Source organism: Pleurodeles waltl, chromosome 12 (genome assembly GCF_031143425.1).
Source record: "Pleurodeles waltl isolate 20211129_DDA chromosome 12, aPleWal1.hap1.20221129, whole genome shotgun sequence".
NCBI classification, from domain to species: Eukaryota; Metazoa; Chordata; class Amphibia; order Caudata; family Salamandridae; genus Pleurodeles; species Pleurodeles waltl.
In genome coordinates this window covers 518056400-518075336 of record NC_090451.1, presented here as the reverse complement: position 1 = coordinate 518075336, position 18937 = coordinate 518056400, and the positions used below count along the sequence as shown (strand labels likewise).

The following is an 18937-nucleotide window of genomic DNA, read 5'->3' as shown; positions in this document are numbered from 1 at the left end:
GCCCTAGGACGTAAAGCTAGGACTGTAGCCCGTCCGCCTTTGAATCCTATCCTTGAAATATATAAAGTTCAAATTCGAGGTGCTACACTGTTTGGGGCAGAGTTATGGGGTTCTCAAAGGCAGTTGGATGTTCTCCAAATTAAAGAGAATTATTTTCTCAGATATATAACCAGGTTGGGGAAAGGTACACCGATAATCCCTCTCAGACTTGATCTCGGAACAAATAGCATTAAAGATGTAGCTGGTCTGAGACCTCTCTTATATTGGATCCGCATATGGAAAATGGAAGAACTGGAATCTTTTCGAGAGGCATTAAAAGATCTTATAAAGACCCAGAATAGCTGGAAAAAGGTCAGCTGGCTGAGGGAGATGAAATTGGCCTGGGACGAATTGGCTTTCCCCCATTTTTGGGAGAAACCCGAGTCGATCCCCACCAATGCTATTTCATTAGTTAAACAGAGATACTGGGAGAGGGACAATGCTGAGATACTTCATAGTAATGGGGGGGGGGCGATTAACTTCTGAGTTCCTGCTTATAAAACAAGAACCCTGGCCTGAGCAATTTTTTGAGCTTCCTGTACCTGCTTATGCCCATGCTCTATTCCTCTAGTGCAGATATGGAACTTTACCAGTCAACAGTTTTTCTGCTCGATGGTCGAAGAACAGTTCTGAGGCAAATAAATGCTCAAAATGTAATATATTGGAGGAATCAATCGAACATGTTCTGTTTTTTTGCCCCCTATATAAGAGTCCCAGGGGGAAATGGATTATTCCATTGTGTAAAGCTTTGCTATTATATGACCGAGCTAACGCCTATAGAATTTGTAAATATGACTCGTCTACATTGGTTGTAAGCATGGTCACTCAATTTTTGACAGCAACTTGGTCTATTCGTTATAGGGCCACTTCTAGTGTCTGACTTCCAATGTTGAGCCATATAGCAGGTATAGCAGGGAACAATAGATGGTTACGATTTTTGGATGGTTTGTCCCCTTTTTCCTGTTTCTATTTAAAGGTTTTAGAGATTATATTTTCTTATTAAATCTTACTATAACTTACAGTGACAATATTATGATAACAACAGTATTTGTTTTTACTATCTTTAGTTTTTATGGTCAATGGTTGAGATAAAGTACTTATCTGTCAATCTATGTACTGTATAACAGCACACTGCACTTTAGATTGTTATGATCAAAATAGTTTTTATGACTTATGGCTGAGATATCGCATTTATTCATAAATTTATTCACCGTATGATAGTACATTGTACTTTAGACAGTTAGTATCTGAATTATTTTAATAAGAGTAGTTCTGGCTACAAAATGTATTTTTCTTTTTCTTAGGCTAATGGTATACTGAACCTTAGATTTGTAGTCTCGAAATAATCTTTATATTGAAGTCTTGTTTCTATGTATTTATACGTGTATTAATGGTTAAAAGCACATCTCATTTTAAATAGCTGTGAAAGGGATTCCAACAGCTTCTAGTAGGAGCTTGCTGAAATGTGCTGATGATCGGTTTTTAAGTAAACAAGGAAGTCTCCTGTTATTTACTTCTCCTAGACTATGAAGAAACCAAAGGTTGTTCCTGTTTTTAGTATTTATTAAGAGTTTTTTATTATTAATTTTACATAGTCTTTTTTCGTTTTTCTTCTTTTTATGTACTGATGTATGGTTGATTGTACTCTAATGGTCTAAATTTTGACTGAATAAAGAGATTTGAATTAAATTGAATTGGGTGCCAAAGCTGCCGACTTTGGAGCTGTGCAACCATGAAATGGAGCACTATATGAGAAACAAATTATTATTGTGACTTTTATTATAATAATAATAATAATAATAACAATAATAATAATTCAGCCCAAGAAAGCACAGCAATCTTCTAGATTGTTTTATTGTTCACTGTTTTAAATGGCAGTGTATATTTCATATGTGCATAAGGACATATTTTTTTCAAACATTTAGCTTTGACTAGACATTGAATTTAATGTGTGTGACCACTGTGTTGTAACACATCTGGGCTCCAATCCAACAAGCACCTCCTAAAGTAAACCTTGACAATTCACATAGCTTCTGTTGGAGAGTCAAGGCCACTTTATGGGTAGCTTGGTTATCCATTTGGTGAGAATGGTTGCTGAGTAACAAGGAACTACACTACCCGGGATGCACCCTGCACAGTAACAGACCTGCCAACACACATGTGCCATCATGTGTCACATGATTTTGGCTCCCTTCACACGATCACCCAGTAAGGAGCCAAAATCACAAAGTGGCAGGCAAGGCTAGCTGGAAACAACTTCAAAAAGTGGCATTTCAGCTCATCTTTGCAGGCTGTAAACAGCCAATGCCCATTAAGGTGGGTGAAACCAGCCTGAGACACAGGTGGCAGCCTCAGATACCCTTTGTTTTTTTGTATTTTCGCAGGGAGCATGAGGGGATTTGTGGAGGGTAGATTGCCTCTTAACATGCTCTTGGCACGAGGCCATGCCCCTTCTTCACACTGCAATAATTAGTGATAGGTTGGCAGGTCTGCAGTAACCATTGACTGCCCCAAGAGAAAACACCTCACAACATGGAAATCTACAGTACCTACATAAAAAGATGCCTATTGTTCTTGTTATGTTATTGTTGCAGTCTAACTATGCCGTCAATGCCGACCTGGAATGCCAAAATGACATCACTGCTGTGCATAAAAAAACTAACTATAGTTCATATGTGACATCACAATGCCTGATTACAAATCCAGGCTCCAAAAGTTATGAGGTGGCATGGAAAGCATTCCTCTAAACAGAAAACAACTGTCATTTAAAAAAATTCTGTATAGATTTCAGATGTCTGTTGCAATATGCAAGGTCATAAGCAGAGCATCACAGTGGTGAAAGTTATACTTATGTCAGTTACATAAAATTAGCGAATTTCCCTATTTTTTATTTAATCGGTAATGCTTTTTCAGTGAATTTCTGAGGTTTTTTAACATAAGTTAAAGACATACTATGTTCCTCACGTATAACTCTACTTTCACTTTTGTTTTTTTCAGTGAATTTTTCTAGTTATTTTAACTAAATAATATTGTGTTATATGTTCGCGATGAATCCCTCGCTGCACACAGCATTTGGCGGAGCACGGCGAGGGGGCAGGGTTCTCTGCAGGACCTGCTCTGTGGCCAAGCCCTGTGCCCAACCCACTGGTGCCTCCGGCTTTCGGCCATGAGCAGCTGGTGAAAGTGGTTTGGGTTCAGAGCCTGGCCTCAGACCAGACCTTGCGCCCAAACCCTGTGAACGACCAACCACCCACCACACACCACCTTATGCCATCTGACAACAGAACCCACCTCACTTTTTTCAAGGTGTTTTTGTGGGAGTCCCACAGCAGCACACAGGGGGCAGGACTGGCCATACTGTGATATTGCGAAAAGGTGAAAAGTTTTTTTATTTTTTAACCCCATGGGTGGTGTCTACGAGACTGGCCCATAAGGTCAAGGGGGTCAGGGTACCCCTAACCTGCCCCCTAATATCTTATTTCTTTTACATTTTCAAAACACGGGGACCAAGTTCCCATGTCTGTAATGGAGGCCACACAATTTGCTTTCTTATTGAGGCCACCCAATAAGATCACTTGCGGAACTTTGAAGCCCATGAGAGCAAGCCAGCCGACGGGAAAAGAAGCACTGACAACCAATTACATCCTGTCCAATTTTTTACTTTGAGTCCCGCTGGAGTCTTGTGGGATCAACTGCTAATATATTTTTTATTTTTTAATCTTAACTCCCCCAGAACTACTGAGCAGATTTATACCAAATCACAAAAAAACAAACTTTCTGAGTAAAGATCGAGCTTTCTGCCAAATTATGTGTAATTCTTTTTAGCTGTTTTGGCTGTATTGTTTCTGATATTTCAGATAGAAAATGCACGGGGGAAAAGTATTTTCTACTCCCCTCCTTTTCATGGCCCGCTTGACAGATCACCCGAAAAACTTGGAGGAAGAAGCTGAGGTGAATTAACCTTTCTTTTTAGATAGTTATGTGACTATTCAGCAAATGTGCCAAAAGTTATCAGCTAAATAAAAAATTTTCTACCTATGGAAACTCTGACTTACGATGACCACATAGTGGTGACCGCAATATCCCGGTGGCGGTTGGTGGGTAGTTATAGTTAGGACAACATTTCCATAGAAAACACATTTTTTTGGTTTGCTTATAGCACCTTTGGATTCGGGTTGATCCATCAAATGGGAGCCAAGAAAAAAGGGGAGATCCAAAAACTCATTTTTATCATTTATTTTTCCATAAACGAATAAACTGAATTACACCAAATTTAGTAGAAAACTAGATCTTTGTCCAGAAAGTGTGCTTTTTGTGTTTCAGTCTAAATCCGTTCAGTAGTTTTACAGAAATTAAGATTTTAAAATAATTGCATATATCACGCCTAAGAAGATCTACGGAGCCAACTGATCAAAATGTTTGATCTGATTGGCTGCCCCACATTAACAGGGATGTGACTGCAGCCATCTTAGGACTCAGGGACTCAGTCCCCTGTCCTGAAAAAAATGGGGAAAAAAACATATAGAGAGGCAGGGTAGGAATACCCTGCCCCACCTCGGCCTGGTGTGTGGTCCTAGAGGAACCCCCTTGGGCCAAAAACATAATTAAAAAAAAAAAACTTTTGCTGCAATTAAAAAAAAAGTGCATGCTCCTGGGTGATTTAAGTCCATCCTCCTCAGTCATGTATGTCAGCAAAATGAAAATACAGGCACAACTACACTAAATGTCAATTTGGCAACAATTGCACAATATCCCAAATAAGGGTGGAAGAGGATAGTGAAACGGGAGATGGGAGAGAGGGAACAGCAAAATACCACAGGGATATAAATAGTGATGAAAAGACCAGGGGTGTAATACAACTTCATACGAATGCCTCAGGGGTAGTAACTGCTACATAATTGCAATTACAATACAATACAGTTGCTGTTCAGCCTCTCTAAGCAAAACATTCAGTAGTTTCCATCTCCTGTACAGGTCCATTAATTCTGGTTCCTCTGAATCAGCGTCCAGCGTGAAGTGCCTCAATCCCTGAACACAGTGTCCCCTGGTGCACAGTGTCCAGTTGAACACGATGACCCTTGTTCACAGTGTTCGCTTATATGCAGAGTGCCTTGTGCAGAGCCTTGTCCAGTTGTACATTCTTACATTATACAGAGTGCCTTGTGCAGAGCCTTGTCTAGTTGTACATTCTTACATTATACAGCGTGTCTTGTGCAGAGCCTTGTCCAGTTGTACATTCTTACATTATACAGAGTGCCTTGTGCAGAGCCTTGTCCAGTTGTACATTCTTACATTATACAGAGTTCCTAATGCAGAGTCTTTAGTTCTACACTGCTTTCCTTGCCATTCAGTCTCCTGTAATCAGTGTTGATTACTCTTCGTTCTCTTGGACCCACTGCCCCTAAATGCCCCTTATTCTCTCACACTGTGCCCTCGCTGTTAAGCCTCTTATGCTGAGTGCTGTTCAGTATCCAACCTCTTGTGCACACTACCCATGGCCGGCTGGTCTGTGCACACACTGGCTCCTTGCGTCTCGCTCTCTTGTACACTTTGTCCTTCAGATCTACTCTGTTATAAACAGTGGCTCTTGTTGCCAGGTCTCTTGTATCCAACACTCTGCCTTGTCTTGTCTCCTAAACTCAATATCTATTAATACCAGATCCTAGTAGCCTGTAGCCCGGGATGGCTTTTTCTTTAACACAGTGCCCCCTGCTCTCTACTACCCTGTGTAAAGTGCCCCTGACTGGTATAATTATTTGACGCAGTACCCCCTGCTGTCTACTCCCCTGTGTAAAGTGCCACTGACTGGTATAATTCTTGGACGCAGTGACCCTGCTGTCTAGTCCCCTGTGTAAAGTGCCACTGACTGGTATAATTCTATAATTCTTGGACGCAGTGCCCTCTGCTGTCTAGTCCCTTGTGTAAAGTGCCCCTGACTGGTATAATTCTTGGACTCAGTGCCCCCTGCTGTCTAGTCCCCTGTGTAACGCAGTACTGTCTGCTGTCTAGTCCCCTTTGTAAAGTGCCACTGACTGGTATAATTCTTGGACGCAGTGCCCCCTGCTGTCTAGGCCCTTGTGTTAAGTGCCCCAACTGGTATAATTCTTGGACGCAGTGCCCGCTGCTGTCTAGTCCCTTGTGTAAAGTGCCACTGACTGGTATTATTCTTGGACTCAGTGGCCCTTGCTGTCTAGTCCCTTGTGTAAAGTGCCACTGACTGGTATTATTCTTGGACTCAGTGGCCCTTGTTGTCTAGTCCCTTGTGTAAGGTGCCACTGACTGGTATAATTCTTGGACGCAGTGCCCCTGCTGTCTAGTCCCCTTTGTAAAGTGCCCCTGACTGGTATAATTCTTTGACACAGCGCCCCTGCTGTCTAGTCCCCTGTGTAAAGTGTCCCTAACCGGATAATTCTTGCACAGAGCGCCCCCTGCTGCCGAGCCTCCTGTACTTGGTGTTGCTCACTCTCCCGTCTCTTGCACACCTCGCCTCCCTTTATACACTAACTGTTTGCTCTTTCTTTCCTCTGCAGGAGAGCACGGACACATTCCTGTCTGCAGTGGACACCGACTGGAAGGTAAGCCCCCGGCCTGTGCCTGCAACACTTGAATGGAAATAGTGAGCACACTCGCAGTGCCTGGGCTGTGGGAGAGGGGTACATTGTGCCTCTGCACTGCCTATGGAGGTGATGAAAGGGAACATGTACAAGATTTCTTTGTATCTATGTATATCTAACAGTTTCCGATAGTGCTCATCTTGTACAGTACTTCACAGGAGTGCAGTTCACCAGGGGTCCTGGACAGCCAGATCTTTCAGGATAACCCCTGATCATGTATATACACTCTATTTAAATACACTGCATGCACATTAACTTCATAGGAATATCCTGAAATCCTGTGACCTATGTTCGACTCCCTTGTTTCATGTATGTGCTGTGTACATAGCCTGACCTCGCAGCACCTTAGCATCGGTGCTCTGAGCGTGTACTACTCCTAAGGGTAAGTAAATCTGTGCACTCAACCTTCGCACCACCAATCAAAACCCCAGCGTGAAGCCCCCCACACGATCCTTCCGATTGACATGTGCAGATACGGTACTTGGCAACCATATGTTTATCAGCTTCAAAGCTAGCACTGATTTCGAGCTCATTTGCAGCGTGTGTTCGCTGCCGCCCCCAGCCTGTAGCTGGTGGCAGCTGCAGGAGGAAACAAGGAAAACTGCAGGAATTATCCACGCAAAATCCAAAAATAATCGCAGACCATCGAAGCCTAAATTCGGTGATAACATGCTGAGTAAATCTGTAGTTCAAACATGTTTCGCGTACCCTCTTTGATAACGGACAGTGGATATAAATCTAAGTGTGTACATCCTTATATGCAAGGCCACTGGAATTATGTGGCAGGAAGAACCAAATGATGCAGCAGAGTTGACAATTATACGACAATAAAAAGCAGATTGTGAGGATTAATGTTGCACATTTTGTGATACTATTATCCAGTGCTTTAAATGGGCCAATACTGTCCGGTACTGAGTACCGGCACTTTTTTTATTTTGAGAGGGAGAGTATCTGCACGAAAAACTGAATACGTTTAATTGGAGAGTAGGGCACTTCCCATAAAAAAGCAGGTACTCTGGTACAGAGTTCCTGCACTTCTATATTTCCATTTCAAGCACTGGTGTTACCTCATTATTTTGACATGTTTACATATCTCAGCGCTATCTGGGCAAAGGTTTTGCCTTGTTAGTACCGGTTTGACACCGAAATACAGCAATAAGCTTAAGAAAGGTGACTGGTCAACCAGAGTGAAGGGCCTTCCAATGCGCGGCATGTGTTGGTTGCCCTCTTTTTAAGTAGGTTTTGATCAGTTTGTTAAAACATGCAGATTGTGCAGCAGATGATGAATTATGTAGTAATTGTGTGAAATCCATAATCGTGCAGAAAAGCCCCGGCCGCAGAATCGCATAGTTAAAGTGGCCCTACTTGCATGTTTTGATGCCCTTTTACCTGGAACATCTCAGGGCTTCCGTAATTGTTTTATCCACTTCCTAACCAGGCCATAAGCCCCTTCCTCAAATCAGGGCACTCATACCAGCCTTGTCTACTTGTTACTATAAATACCAAACATATAGCCCCTAATTCAGACATTCTTGTGACTGGATTTGGTCTTAAAAATTAAATGTATGCAGTTACCCAAAAATATGTCGAGGAACGTTTGAATTTTACTTAAAAACATCATAATCCCATAAACTAGTGCAGCTATCTTAGTTACAAGCGACCTCCAATAAAGGTGCTAAAGGGGGGGGGCGATGGTGTCTGTAGAGCTTCCCCGCAGCAAAAGACGTGGACCTTAATTCCGAGGGGAAGAGGGGTGAGATTTACACCACCTGCTATTCTGTTATCCGAGGTTTGGTATTTGCAAGTGCCTTGAAAATGAAATTATGTATGTATTGCACCAACATCTACATGTTTGACTTGTTCCCTGAAAAATCAGGGTATTCCGATCGCTACAAAATCCTCTTTGCACACGGAGGGATGCATAGTTATTGTTTGCATGTCAGCACATTAAAGCAAGACCTATTGGCTTTGCCAGAGTTTGTTATCATGTTGGCTTTGAGGATGGCTCCTTCCCATTTCTTGAAGAGTTGTTCACGTCCCCCCATAGTTTGGGTCTCGCTGACTTAGGTGTGAAGGACGGAAGAATGAATATATTTTAGTGTGTTGGCTGTGAGAGAGGTGTTCTCCTGGTGGTCTCGCGAGATTACAGAAGTGAACTCGCGGCAGTGGAGACTGTGTAAGGGGCGAGCTCTGCGATGACGCATGCACGCTGTCTTTAGTGGACAGTGTAAGTGGGCAGGCGTGGGGGGGCATTGGGGGTGTTTGTGTGCTAGCTGTGTGGGAGGGGTAATAAGAGATCAGGCTGTGAGTGCTAGTGCTACCATGCTTCCTGTTGGGAAGTTACTGTCAGATGGCAAGCTGTGGTGGGTGATGTGTGCCAGCTGGCTCTGAGCGATGGTCAGGTTGTAGGCGCTAGCACAAGCACGTAATATTTTCATGGAAAGGACATAAGTGCATTGCTTGTAGGATGTGTGCTGTAAGGTGGGTTGTGGGGAGCGGTGTAAGCATTCCAGCCGAAGGGAAAGGTATTGGTAGATTGACTCTGGCTGATGGTTTAAACGGGCTTGTTCTGGGGTCACAATGACCTTATGGCATGGTGTACGAGAAAGGCAGAAGGGGTTAGTGTGGGCATCAAGGCTCAGGGTGCTGCAAACGTGCAGACATTGGGTTGTGTCATCGTGAGGGCTGCGGTGGCGGTATGTAATGGGTGAATCACATTGGCTGTGTGGAATGGTGCACTAGGGCATGCTGCGGGGAGTGCATCCTGCCTTTATGGGGCTGTTTGAAAGGGCAGGTTCTAGGGGGTACTGGAAGTCTGCTCGCTGTGTGTGTCTGTAGGGGGGGGGGGGGGGGGTACGACAACAGGCTCTGGGCCAGTGTGAACGATCTGGGAGGGGAGGCGGGTGTAAGAGGGTGAGCTGTGTGGGCTCTGCTGGATGGTGATGGCTCTGTGGATGCTGCTGGGAGGAAGGTTACGTGATTAGTGTTAGCGTGCTTGATGTGGGGGGTGTAAAAGGGCACGCTATAGATGGTCTGTCAGTACACTGCCTGCGAAGGATGACGGAAGAATGCAAGATGTGAAGGGCTGTGTAAGGTGTTCTGCCTGCTGACTGCAGTGTGAGTAAACATGTTGACTGGAGGGATGCTGCAACGACAATCTGTGATGGATGCTCAAGAGGGTACGATGAAGGGAATCGAGTAAGGGTGCTGCTGAAGGGCAGGCGGGGGTCGGTGCCATGCCGCCATGCAGAGCTCTTGAGTGATGAGTGTTCTTTACTGCCTCTCTGCCGGGAGGTGGCGGGGCAGCACAGCATCCGAGTCTTGAATCAGCAGTTTCTCCACATGAGCAGTGTCACCGCGCTGCAAAAAAGGCTCTGTTGCCTTGGAAACGGTTTCCATGGTGATCACATCCCTTTTTCTCTCCACCTAATTTCGACCTTCTAGCACTTTCGGTACTTATTTAGTGATAGAACGCGTCCGTCCGCCCGCCCTACAGATCCAGGGACCGGACGTGTGAGTTTCCTACTGTGCTAAGTGAGGCCACCTTCAGTGAGGCAGGCGAGGCGGAGAGTCAGGGTCACTACTTCAGGCCTCCGCCCCCATGGGAGCAGCAGCAAACGCAGACAGGCGGTGGCGCCTGTCTTCATGGCCTTCTCTCGCTTTGCAGCTGTAAACCCCTCCGCATCCTTTATTGATACATATTTTTTTGCAGTCCCTAGTGATATTTTTTTGCAGTTCTTAGTGGCGCAAATTCAGCCCATGGACAGCATAGCGCTTTACGCCAGAACGCTAAACCGGTTCCTCAGTTCCAAAGTCGCCGTAACGCCACATCCTCTCCTACGTGTCCTTCCCCTATTGTCCTCTCTCAAATGAAGCATTTTATTTTTAAGCAAACTGTATTGTTTTTTTTGTCAAATCACTGTGACATCGCGGCAGGAGTACTCCAAAGAGCTGAAGGAAGTGTAAGGCATAGGGGTTGTCTGCAGTGGCGGCCGGCAGCTTTAGGAGGGAGTGGGCGGGTGGGAAGCACACACCTTAGGTCAGCCAATGAGGGAAGGCAGCAGTCCAGCCTTGTCACAGAGTGGGATGGGTCAGTGACACTGCTGACCCCACTCCTCTCTCCGACGAAGTGTCACTGATTGACACTCGCCCTGGGCACTTCAGGGCTTAAACCTGAAGCACCCAGGTCGAAGTCAATGGGTGACGCATTCCTCCTCACCCAGGGGAGGGCCTCGAGGCACCTTTGTTGAGCTGAGGAGGTCAAGCCCATAGGAGCTGTGACCTCCTCAGCCCAGCAAAATTCATCTTAGGCAGCCAGGAGCGTGCGCAAATCGTGCATGTCTCACTCCTGCCTGTCTGAGCTGAACATGGAGAGTGTCTGCCAGGCTGACCTTTGTTCAGCCTGACAGACACTCTTCATGAGGGGCAAAAGGTGGGGGGGCGTGGCCCCTCCGCCCTAAAGGACGGGCAGCGCCTGGTTATCTGCCAGGTTGTATGCAGTGCTTGCAGTGGAAAAATAGAAGTGCATGTACTCTGTACCAGAGTACCTGCTTATTTCTGAGAAGTGCCAGTACTCTCCAATTAAAAGTATTATGTTTTTCTTGAGAAGTACTGGTACTCTGCTTCTAAAAATACAAACGTGCCAGTGCTCCATTACCGGACAGTACCGGCCCATTTAAAGCACTGGTTGTATGATTGAGGCATTTGGACAGCGAAGTTCAGATGTGGGGTCTGTCGGCTCACCCTCTGGTAGGATAAGAGATAGAGCGCAAGCGGTAAACATAGATGGTGTGGAGTGATTAGCCTGCGTCCTCAGTGCAGCTGCTCAAAACTGCGAAAACAAACATTGGCAAAGCCCATAGGTCTTGCCCATGCAAGAACTATTGGATTTGCCAATATGTTTTTGCGATGTGGTGCACCCGCGTGGCTGCTGTTCACCATGGATACAAATTAGTGGGATAAAGGCGAGTGGAGTGTCGTAAAGTGGTGTAGAGTGTAGTGTTATGGAATGGCGTCGGGTGGGGTTGGAGAAGCGGAGAGCAGAGTGGCTTCAAGTGGAGTGTTATGGAGTGGTACAGACTGGAGTGGTGTAGAGTGTTGTGGAAGGAGTAGAGTGTCATAGAGTAGAAGGGCATAGAGTGGAGTAGGGTTGATTGGCGTAGAGTGTCACAGTGGAGTAGAGTGGCATGGCAGAGTGTCATGGAGTGGTGTAGAGCAGAGTGGAGTGGCGTATAGGGTGTTGTGTCAAGTGGAGTAGAGTGTTGTAGAGTAGGCTGAGGTAAAGCTGAGTAGATTGTCGTAGAGTGGAGTAGTGTAGGAGAATAGAATGGCATAGAGTGGAGTACAGTGTTGTGGAGTGGTGCAGGGTGAAGTGACCTAGAGTTAAGTGGTGAAGAGTGGAGCAGTGGAATAGTTTGTTGTAGAATAGAGTGTAGTATAGTGTCATGGAGTGGCATACAGGGAGTTGCGTACAGCGTCGTAGAGTGGAGTATTGTCATAGAGTGGCGTAGAGTGTTGTAGAGTGGAGTGGCATAGAGTGGATTACCATGAAGTGTAGTTTTGTAGAGTGGAGTGGGGTAGAGTTGACTATAGTGAAGTGTTATAAAGTACAATGGTGCAGAGTGGATTGAGGAATGGTCCATTGACTTAGAGTGGCGTAGAGTAGAGTGGTGCAGAGTAGATTGCAGTTGCGTAGAGCGGCGCAGAGTGGTGTAGAATGCAGTGGCGTAGAGTGCAGTGATGTAGAGTAGATTGTTTCAGAGTAGAGGGAAGTGGCGTAGAGTAGATAGGTGGAAGGTAGAGTGCAAAAGAGTAGGGTGGCGTTGAGTGCAGTGGCATAGTGTAGAGTGGTGCACAGTGCAGTGGGTAAAACATATTAGAGTGGTGTAGAGTGGAGTGATGCAGAGTAGAGTGACAGAGAGTGCTTTGGCATAAAGGGCAGTAGATTTGCACACAGTTGAGTGGTGCAGAGTAGAGTACAGTTGCATACAGTGCAGTAGCAGGGAAACAGCCTTAACAACGTGGCTTGAACCACGCTGTGCCTTTACAGCACAGCCCGAACCACAAATGCTTCTTTACAACTCATTCCTTAACCATGCATGTCATTACAACGACTTGCCTTAGGGAAAGCATTGTTATACTAATGTTGGACTTTAAGTCCAACACTTTTCCTACTGTGGCGCAGATTGGAGTTGGAATGGTAAATTATACTATTCCAAACTCCAGCCCTTTCCCCAACGCAAGTCGTTGTAATGACTTGCATGGCAAACGAATGCATTGTAGAGGCGCATTTGTTGTTCCAGCCACATTCTTAAGTCAGGCATTGTGAATGCCTGCGTTGTTCCGACACACAATCGCAGTAGCATACAGTGGAGTGACATAGATTAGAGTGAAGTTGAATTCAGTGCCAGAGAATGCAGTTTTGCAAAGTTGAGTGACATAGAGTGCAGTGGTGGAGTGGTGCAGACTACAGTGGTGCAGTGGTGTAGAGTGCAGTGGTGCATAGAAGATGGGGTAGAGTGCATTGGCATTGGCAGAAAGTACAGTGATGCAGAGTAGAGTAGAGAGGCGTTGAGTGAAGAGACATAGAGTGCAGTGGTGCACAGGAGAGTAGCATGGCAGAAGAATACAGTAAATAGGATTTGGGCATGAGTAGAGAGGAAGTCAAGCTAGACAGCCTAAAACAGAAAAAAGCCAGCAAATGCAAAGCAAGCAAATCTGAGTTACAAACTAGAAAGCTGGGGTAAGCCAAGGGGGGAGTGCATTCATAGGGAAGCTTTCCCAATGTTCCCAAAATGGTGTTAGCAAACCAGACAGAGGCACTCTCTGGTAGCCTTCGACCTAAAAAGAGCAGCAGCAAAGCTGGGATTGTGTGTAATGTGTAAATTGAAGAGTGGTAGGGATGTGGCTGACTTGAGGGTATTCACTTGGGATGTGGCGTGGCTGCTTTAAATAACAGGTTATTGCTGCCTAAGAAAATGGCTCAAAGATATTGACAACTAACAAATCAACACAAAGTTCGGACATTTCTAAATTCCCCAAAATGTTATTTTGCTTCTTTTTTCAACTAAATAGACATGTTTCACCTTGAAACCGTCACTGTATTGATTTAAGTCTAAAGTTCTGTACAGGATTTGCTCCATTAGCATCACCAGCAAGCCGCTAGGCTGATAAGGCATAATTTTGAAATGCAGATTTGTTTTCACCAGTGCAAGTTTGGAAAATTATCGAGTCACACCTGCCCTAGTAAAAGGCAGCATGAGAAACACAGCTTTCTGTATGTCTGTGTCATAGAGTGAGAGTGTGAAAGTGCATACAATAGGAAATGAGAAAAAGAAAGGGCCTGTGAGAAGGGGTGGGGAAATGGGTGTTTGAGAAGGGTTTTGGAAGCAGGGGTAGATTTGAGGAAAGGCATAGGCTCTGATTATGAGTTGGTTACAAGTTTCCGACCCCCTTGTAAGCTTCTGTTTCACAGGAATCGCAGCTCTGGGCTAGATGATGTTTACTGCAGCCTGCAATTATTGTAAGCGTTTAATATTTAGCCCTTCATTACATTTTGGCAGGTCAAAACCTATTGGAATTTAATTGGAGAAAAGGGTATTGTACTTGCCATACCATGCAGGTTTTACTACAGTAAGTAGCAAAATCCACCTGCCATTCCCTAAAACACATAATAGGTGCTGTTTATTGCACCCAAAAAAAATCACACCCCAGATTATCATTATGTATTAAATGCAACAACTAGCTCCTTAATTCCAGCAGACTTGGAATCAGGCCATAGTGTGAGGGGAATGTTTTAGTGAGTGGCAAGTGTGAGGAAGTAGGTGTGAGGAGCTTAGAGAGAAGGGTGTGAAAGATGTGGAAAAGGAGCTTTTTAAAAAGAAACTGTAAGGATGGTGAGAGCAGAGTGAGGGAGCGAGTGGAGGGTGTGCTCCGAGTGAGAGGAAAGTGTGATGGGAGAAGGGAGCAGACAGCCTAACATGTAGTGAGCAGGAGCAGATGAAAACGCATTAGACAGGAGGGTGAGCAGAGGGTATGTGAGAGAGAAGGGGTGACCGGGGGGAGGCAGTGGTGGGGAAGCCTGTGTAAGAAAAGGAGGGAGGATGATTCAACAGAGAGGAGGTATGGGTAAGAGAGGATGCTGCGCAAGACGGAGGAGAGAGGAGGGGCAGTTTTGGGGGAAAGGAATAAAAGGGGGGTGCCCTGGGGTCCTCCAGCAGAGGAGGTCAGATTGTCAATTCAGAGTGCGCTTTTTGGACCAATACTACAGAGAGGGGTGCAGAAAAACATTCCTTTACCCTGGGTGGCAAAACCCTTCCTTCCAAGGAGGGTGCAAGGGCGAGAGAAGAGACAACAGGAAGTAAGAAGGGAGGTGGGTGAGAGACAAACGGGGGTTGGAAAGGAGAGGGGACACGAGAAAAGTGTGTGAAAATGGGTGTAAGACGGTGTGGTGGGAGGATGGAGCGAGGAGGATGGAGCGGGTGATTGGTGCAGCCAGACAGTGTGTCAAGGGGAGGCTGAGAGTAAAGAATGGAAGCAGATGAAGTAGAACAAGAGGAACAGATGAGCCACTGAAATGGAAACATGAGGGCCGAGGAGTTGAACACGGAAGTGTGCAAAAGAGAGAGCGGGAGAGAGAGTGTGTGAGAGGATGTTTTTCCTGAAACTCCCATGAAAGACACTTGTGTCTGCACTAGCCCCTTTCACAATCTGAGTACGGACGGCCTCTGTACCTTCATAGATAGGGCCCCACCCTGTCATATAAAATTTTCATTACCTAAACAGCTAGGGCTGAAGCATGACCCGCTTGAGGTAGAATGACTTCTTGTCTGGCAGTGTCATCATAGGTCAGCACTGAGGTACCTTGGCAGAACGTGGACATCGGTACGGGCATCTCAGACCAGGGCGTACATTGGTCAACGTACCTCTGGTTTGACTTGCAGTTTCAAATGCTATCCCAGTAATGAGCCATTCACAAGCCTGGCTTGCAAATGAACAGCAATCCTAGTACAGATACATGTCCAAGACTCTAATGTCGCACCTCTTTATTGACATGCAACGCTTCCCACTATCTAAAGCCAGCTGCCTATTTTAGTCATTTTTGGCAAAGCCAATCGGCCTCTCCTTTTGAGAGACATCAGCCGAATTTTTGGCTTGCCTAAAACGTGTTCCAGTGCTCCACCGACACAGCAAAATTACAAAAATGCTTTTTTTCGGATACTGAACAGCTTTGGCAAAAAACAAAAAAAACAAAAAGATTGCTGAGTCCTGACATATGGACGTGTATGCATCACTGTGTAACAGTGAGCATTCTTCACGATGCAGCCGTCATTTTTGTTTAGTTTTAAATTAAAGTCGAATATGGGGGGTGCCTGTCATGGTGCAGTAAATTAAAAAAAAAGATTTAGAAAGCGCTTTGTACAGAAAGGAGCAGCGCAATAACAAATAGCAAAACAAACATTTTAAAACAGAGAGGAACTGGCATGCAACAAAGAGGCAAGGTGGGAGCATGAGAGCAACACAACACCGCTGAGAGGTAGGGAGCAAGAGAAAGGCGATCAGGGTAGGAGAGAAACAAAGATGCAGGGGATGAAAAATGAAACAAAAACAAAACAAAAATCTGAGTGGGATGGAGGTAGCAACAGATAACCTTGGGTGAGTGGAAATGTTAAAGGAAGGCAGCACATGGAGGCGAGAGCAGGAAAACACATGCATTCCCATGGGGTGCTTAAAAAAAGGGAAAAAGTAATTCCCTGAAAGTCAGCCATTGAAAGATACAAGTCATCTAATCAAAAGGATGGTAAAAAAGCTGTACTCCAGGGGAGGGACCAAAAGAAGTAGAGGAAGTGATGCAGTTGAGTAAGAAGCAAGTAGAAGAGTTTGACAAGAAAGCCAACCAATGATAAGCAATAGCCTGACCCAAAGTCCGCTGTAAGAATAGGTATTGTGCACAATAGATCTACAACAACAGGCAGCTAGAAGCTACCTGTAGGCGGTACCTAAAATGTATACAATCAGTAGATACGTTCTTGGCCTTTATCATATTATTGGCCTTTATCATATTCTAGTATACTGTCACCCTAATTTCTTGACACACATGAATTTTCTCACTCTTTCTTCTTGTTACTGCTTCCTTCTCTTTGGTGCTATCTCCATATCTTTATTTTCCTTCTTTCTGTCTTAGTCACTCTCTGTCATTAGTGCCTCCTGGTTGGTTCCTCTGTCACCCTTTGTCAAAAGTTCTACCTTCATCCCTATCACTTATTAACTGACAACATGATATCAGTTTCATAGGCGCTTCTTGTAATTATGGTTATAACTCACACAGACATAAACCCTTTGCCTCCTTGTGCAAATAATTGCTTATGGAGACATGACGATTATTGCGTTTTACGTAGTGAGGTTTTAGCACACTTGGGGGAGCTATTGGAGTGATATAGTTTTACACTACATGGTGGGAAGTATTTAGATCCAAGATATACCCTTGCTTTGTCCGAAGAATGTGTCGCATTGCCCATGCCCCAAGGAAGATGGGGGATCATAATGTAGGCAAATACAGCTGTGACCGAAGACTAATTGGTGGTCATGTTGAAGAAGGAGCTTGCTGTCGAAAAACATATAGACATAGACTTATCATGGTGGACGTCTATTGCAGGAGATTATGCTGCAGAATTATATTAAGACAAATCGAGATAACGATAGGGAGGCCCATGGATACACACATGCGTATTGAAACATGTAAGCCTGCACACAAATCGGCAACACACCCCCCCCCTTGCTTAATAGCACAGGCTGCGCCTACATTTTGGACACCTAAGGACCTCAGTTAAACAGACATTGGCTTTCTCTTGTGGAGGAAGATGGAAGCTGTTCAACAACAGTATTACGTTTTTATTATCACCTGGCAACAATATTGAATCCAGAAAATTGACTACCGTTATGTTGCCAATTTGAGTGTAGGTATAGATTTACTTATTCTAATTTCACATCTTTGTGCCTTGCCGATACATACGTCTTCAAGGTGCATAGGTGTGGAGTTATGAACAGTATATCTGCACTTACCTAGCCCACCTATACGTAGTTATCTTGACAGTGTAGTGGTTGTCAACATCCTATACTTGATGCTGTTGCAGGGCGATAGTTTGTCAATTGATATGGTGATGTACACCCAAGATGGAAGTTACCAATGAAAGCCTTGGTGAGTGAAAGAGCCTTTCACTGCTGGGATTGACCTGATCGGAGACCCGCTACCAGAGTCTAATTCTAATGATTGTGGCAGATACATTAACCAAAGCTGCTGCAGAAAATATCTTTTTCTGTATCCTTGAAATTAGATTGGCCTATCCTCTTGAATACTAAATAGCATACCACCGTCCACACTGGTGGTTTCCCACTAAGCCAACCCAGAGAGCATGACAGACTTGGGCTGACAGCCAGAAGAGCATAGAATGACTGTGCTGCAAATGACTGACTGCAGGTTATGTCAACACCCAGAACGAGTCATAGAAGTGATAGCGAACCCAGTGACCGCCGATAGAGGGAGGGAAGCTTGAACTGTTGCTGCTCTACTTTACCTGTTTTATTGAGAAAGGACGCTTGCACTGCTGCTCGATGTGCACCTATTTTGTGACGGAGATGAGCTTGCGTCAATGATGCTGAAGGTATACCTATTGTGTGAGGGTGGTAAGCTTACACTGTTGCTGTTTTGCCCCTCTTCTGTCACAGGCTACTCGTTGTTTATGTCTTTGGCCCACTAGAACTGCAGAGTGTCCTTGATTCTTGTAGGTTCTGCCTTGACCAAGGTAAGGGTGGCCCTTTCTGGTAGCCACGGTGCTGCTGATGAAGGAACTCCAAAAGGCAGTCTGTGCCCTCCAGGAGGAGTTCCAGAGGAAAAAACCCCAAAGGGAAAAACCTCTATAGCAGAAACTTCCCAGAACAAAAAGAAGAAAAAGGGTAAGTCTTCCAACAACAAAAAACAATACTGGAAGAAGCAGGAACAAGCGAGAGGAAAAAACTGGAGAAAAAAAAAATAACAGGAGCAAAGATCATCACCAAAGGAAGTGTTGCAGCGCAAGGAGAACAAGAATCACACACCTTATATACCCTAAAACAGGAAATGACCAACAGGAAGAAGAAAGACACCATATTGGATTGGGAAAGAATCATAGGAACATATAGAGAAAAGACGCCATTTTGAAAAAAAGTGTCCTAAGGCATGCAGGGAAAAAGAAAGGCATGCTGGGAGAAAGGAGAACATGGCTGGTAAGTGTGAAAATAAGAACAAG

The 18937-nt window shown here is 44.8% G+C and overlaps 1 protein-coding gene across 7 annotated transcripts in view; it reads left to right on the top strand.

The window, feature by feature from the left end:
* Positions 1 to 18937, top strand: part of NDRG4 (NDRG family member 4) — a 637307-nt gene that overhangs the window by 328254 nt on the left and 290116 nt on the right. For all 7 annotated transcript variants that reach the window (XM_069217404.1, XM_069217401.1, XM_069217403.1 and 4 more), the window contains exon 3: positions 6570 to 6614. In XM_069217404.1, the coding sequence (XP_069073505.1) occupies positions 6570 to 6614 (45 nt within the window). The remainder of the gene's footprint in view (positions 1 to 6569; positions 6615 to 18937) is intronic.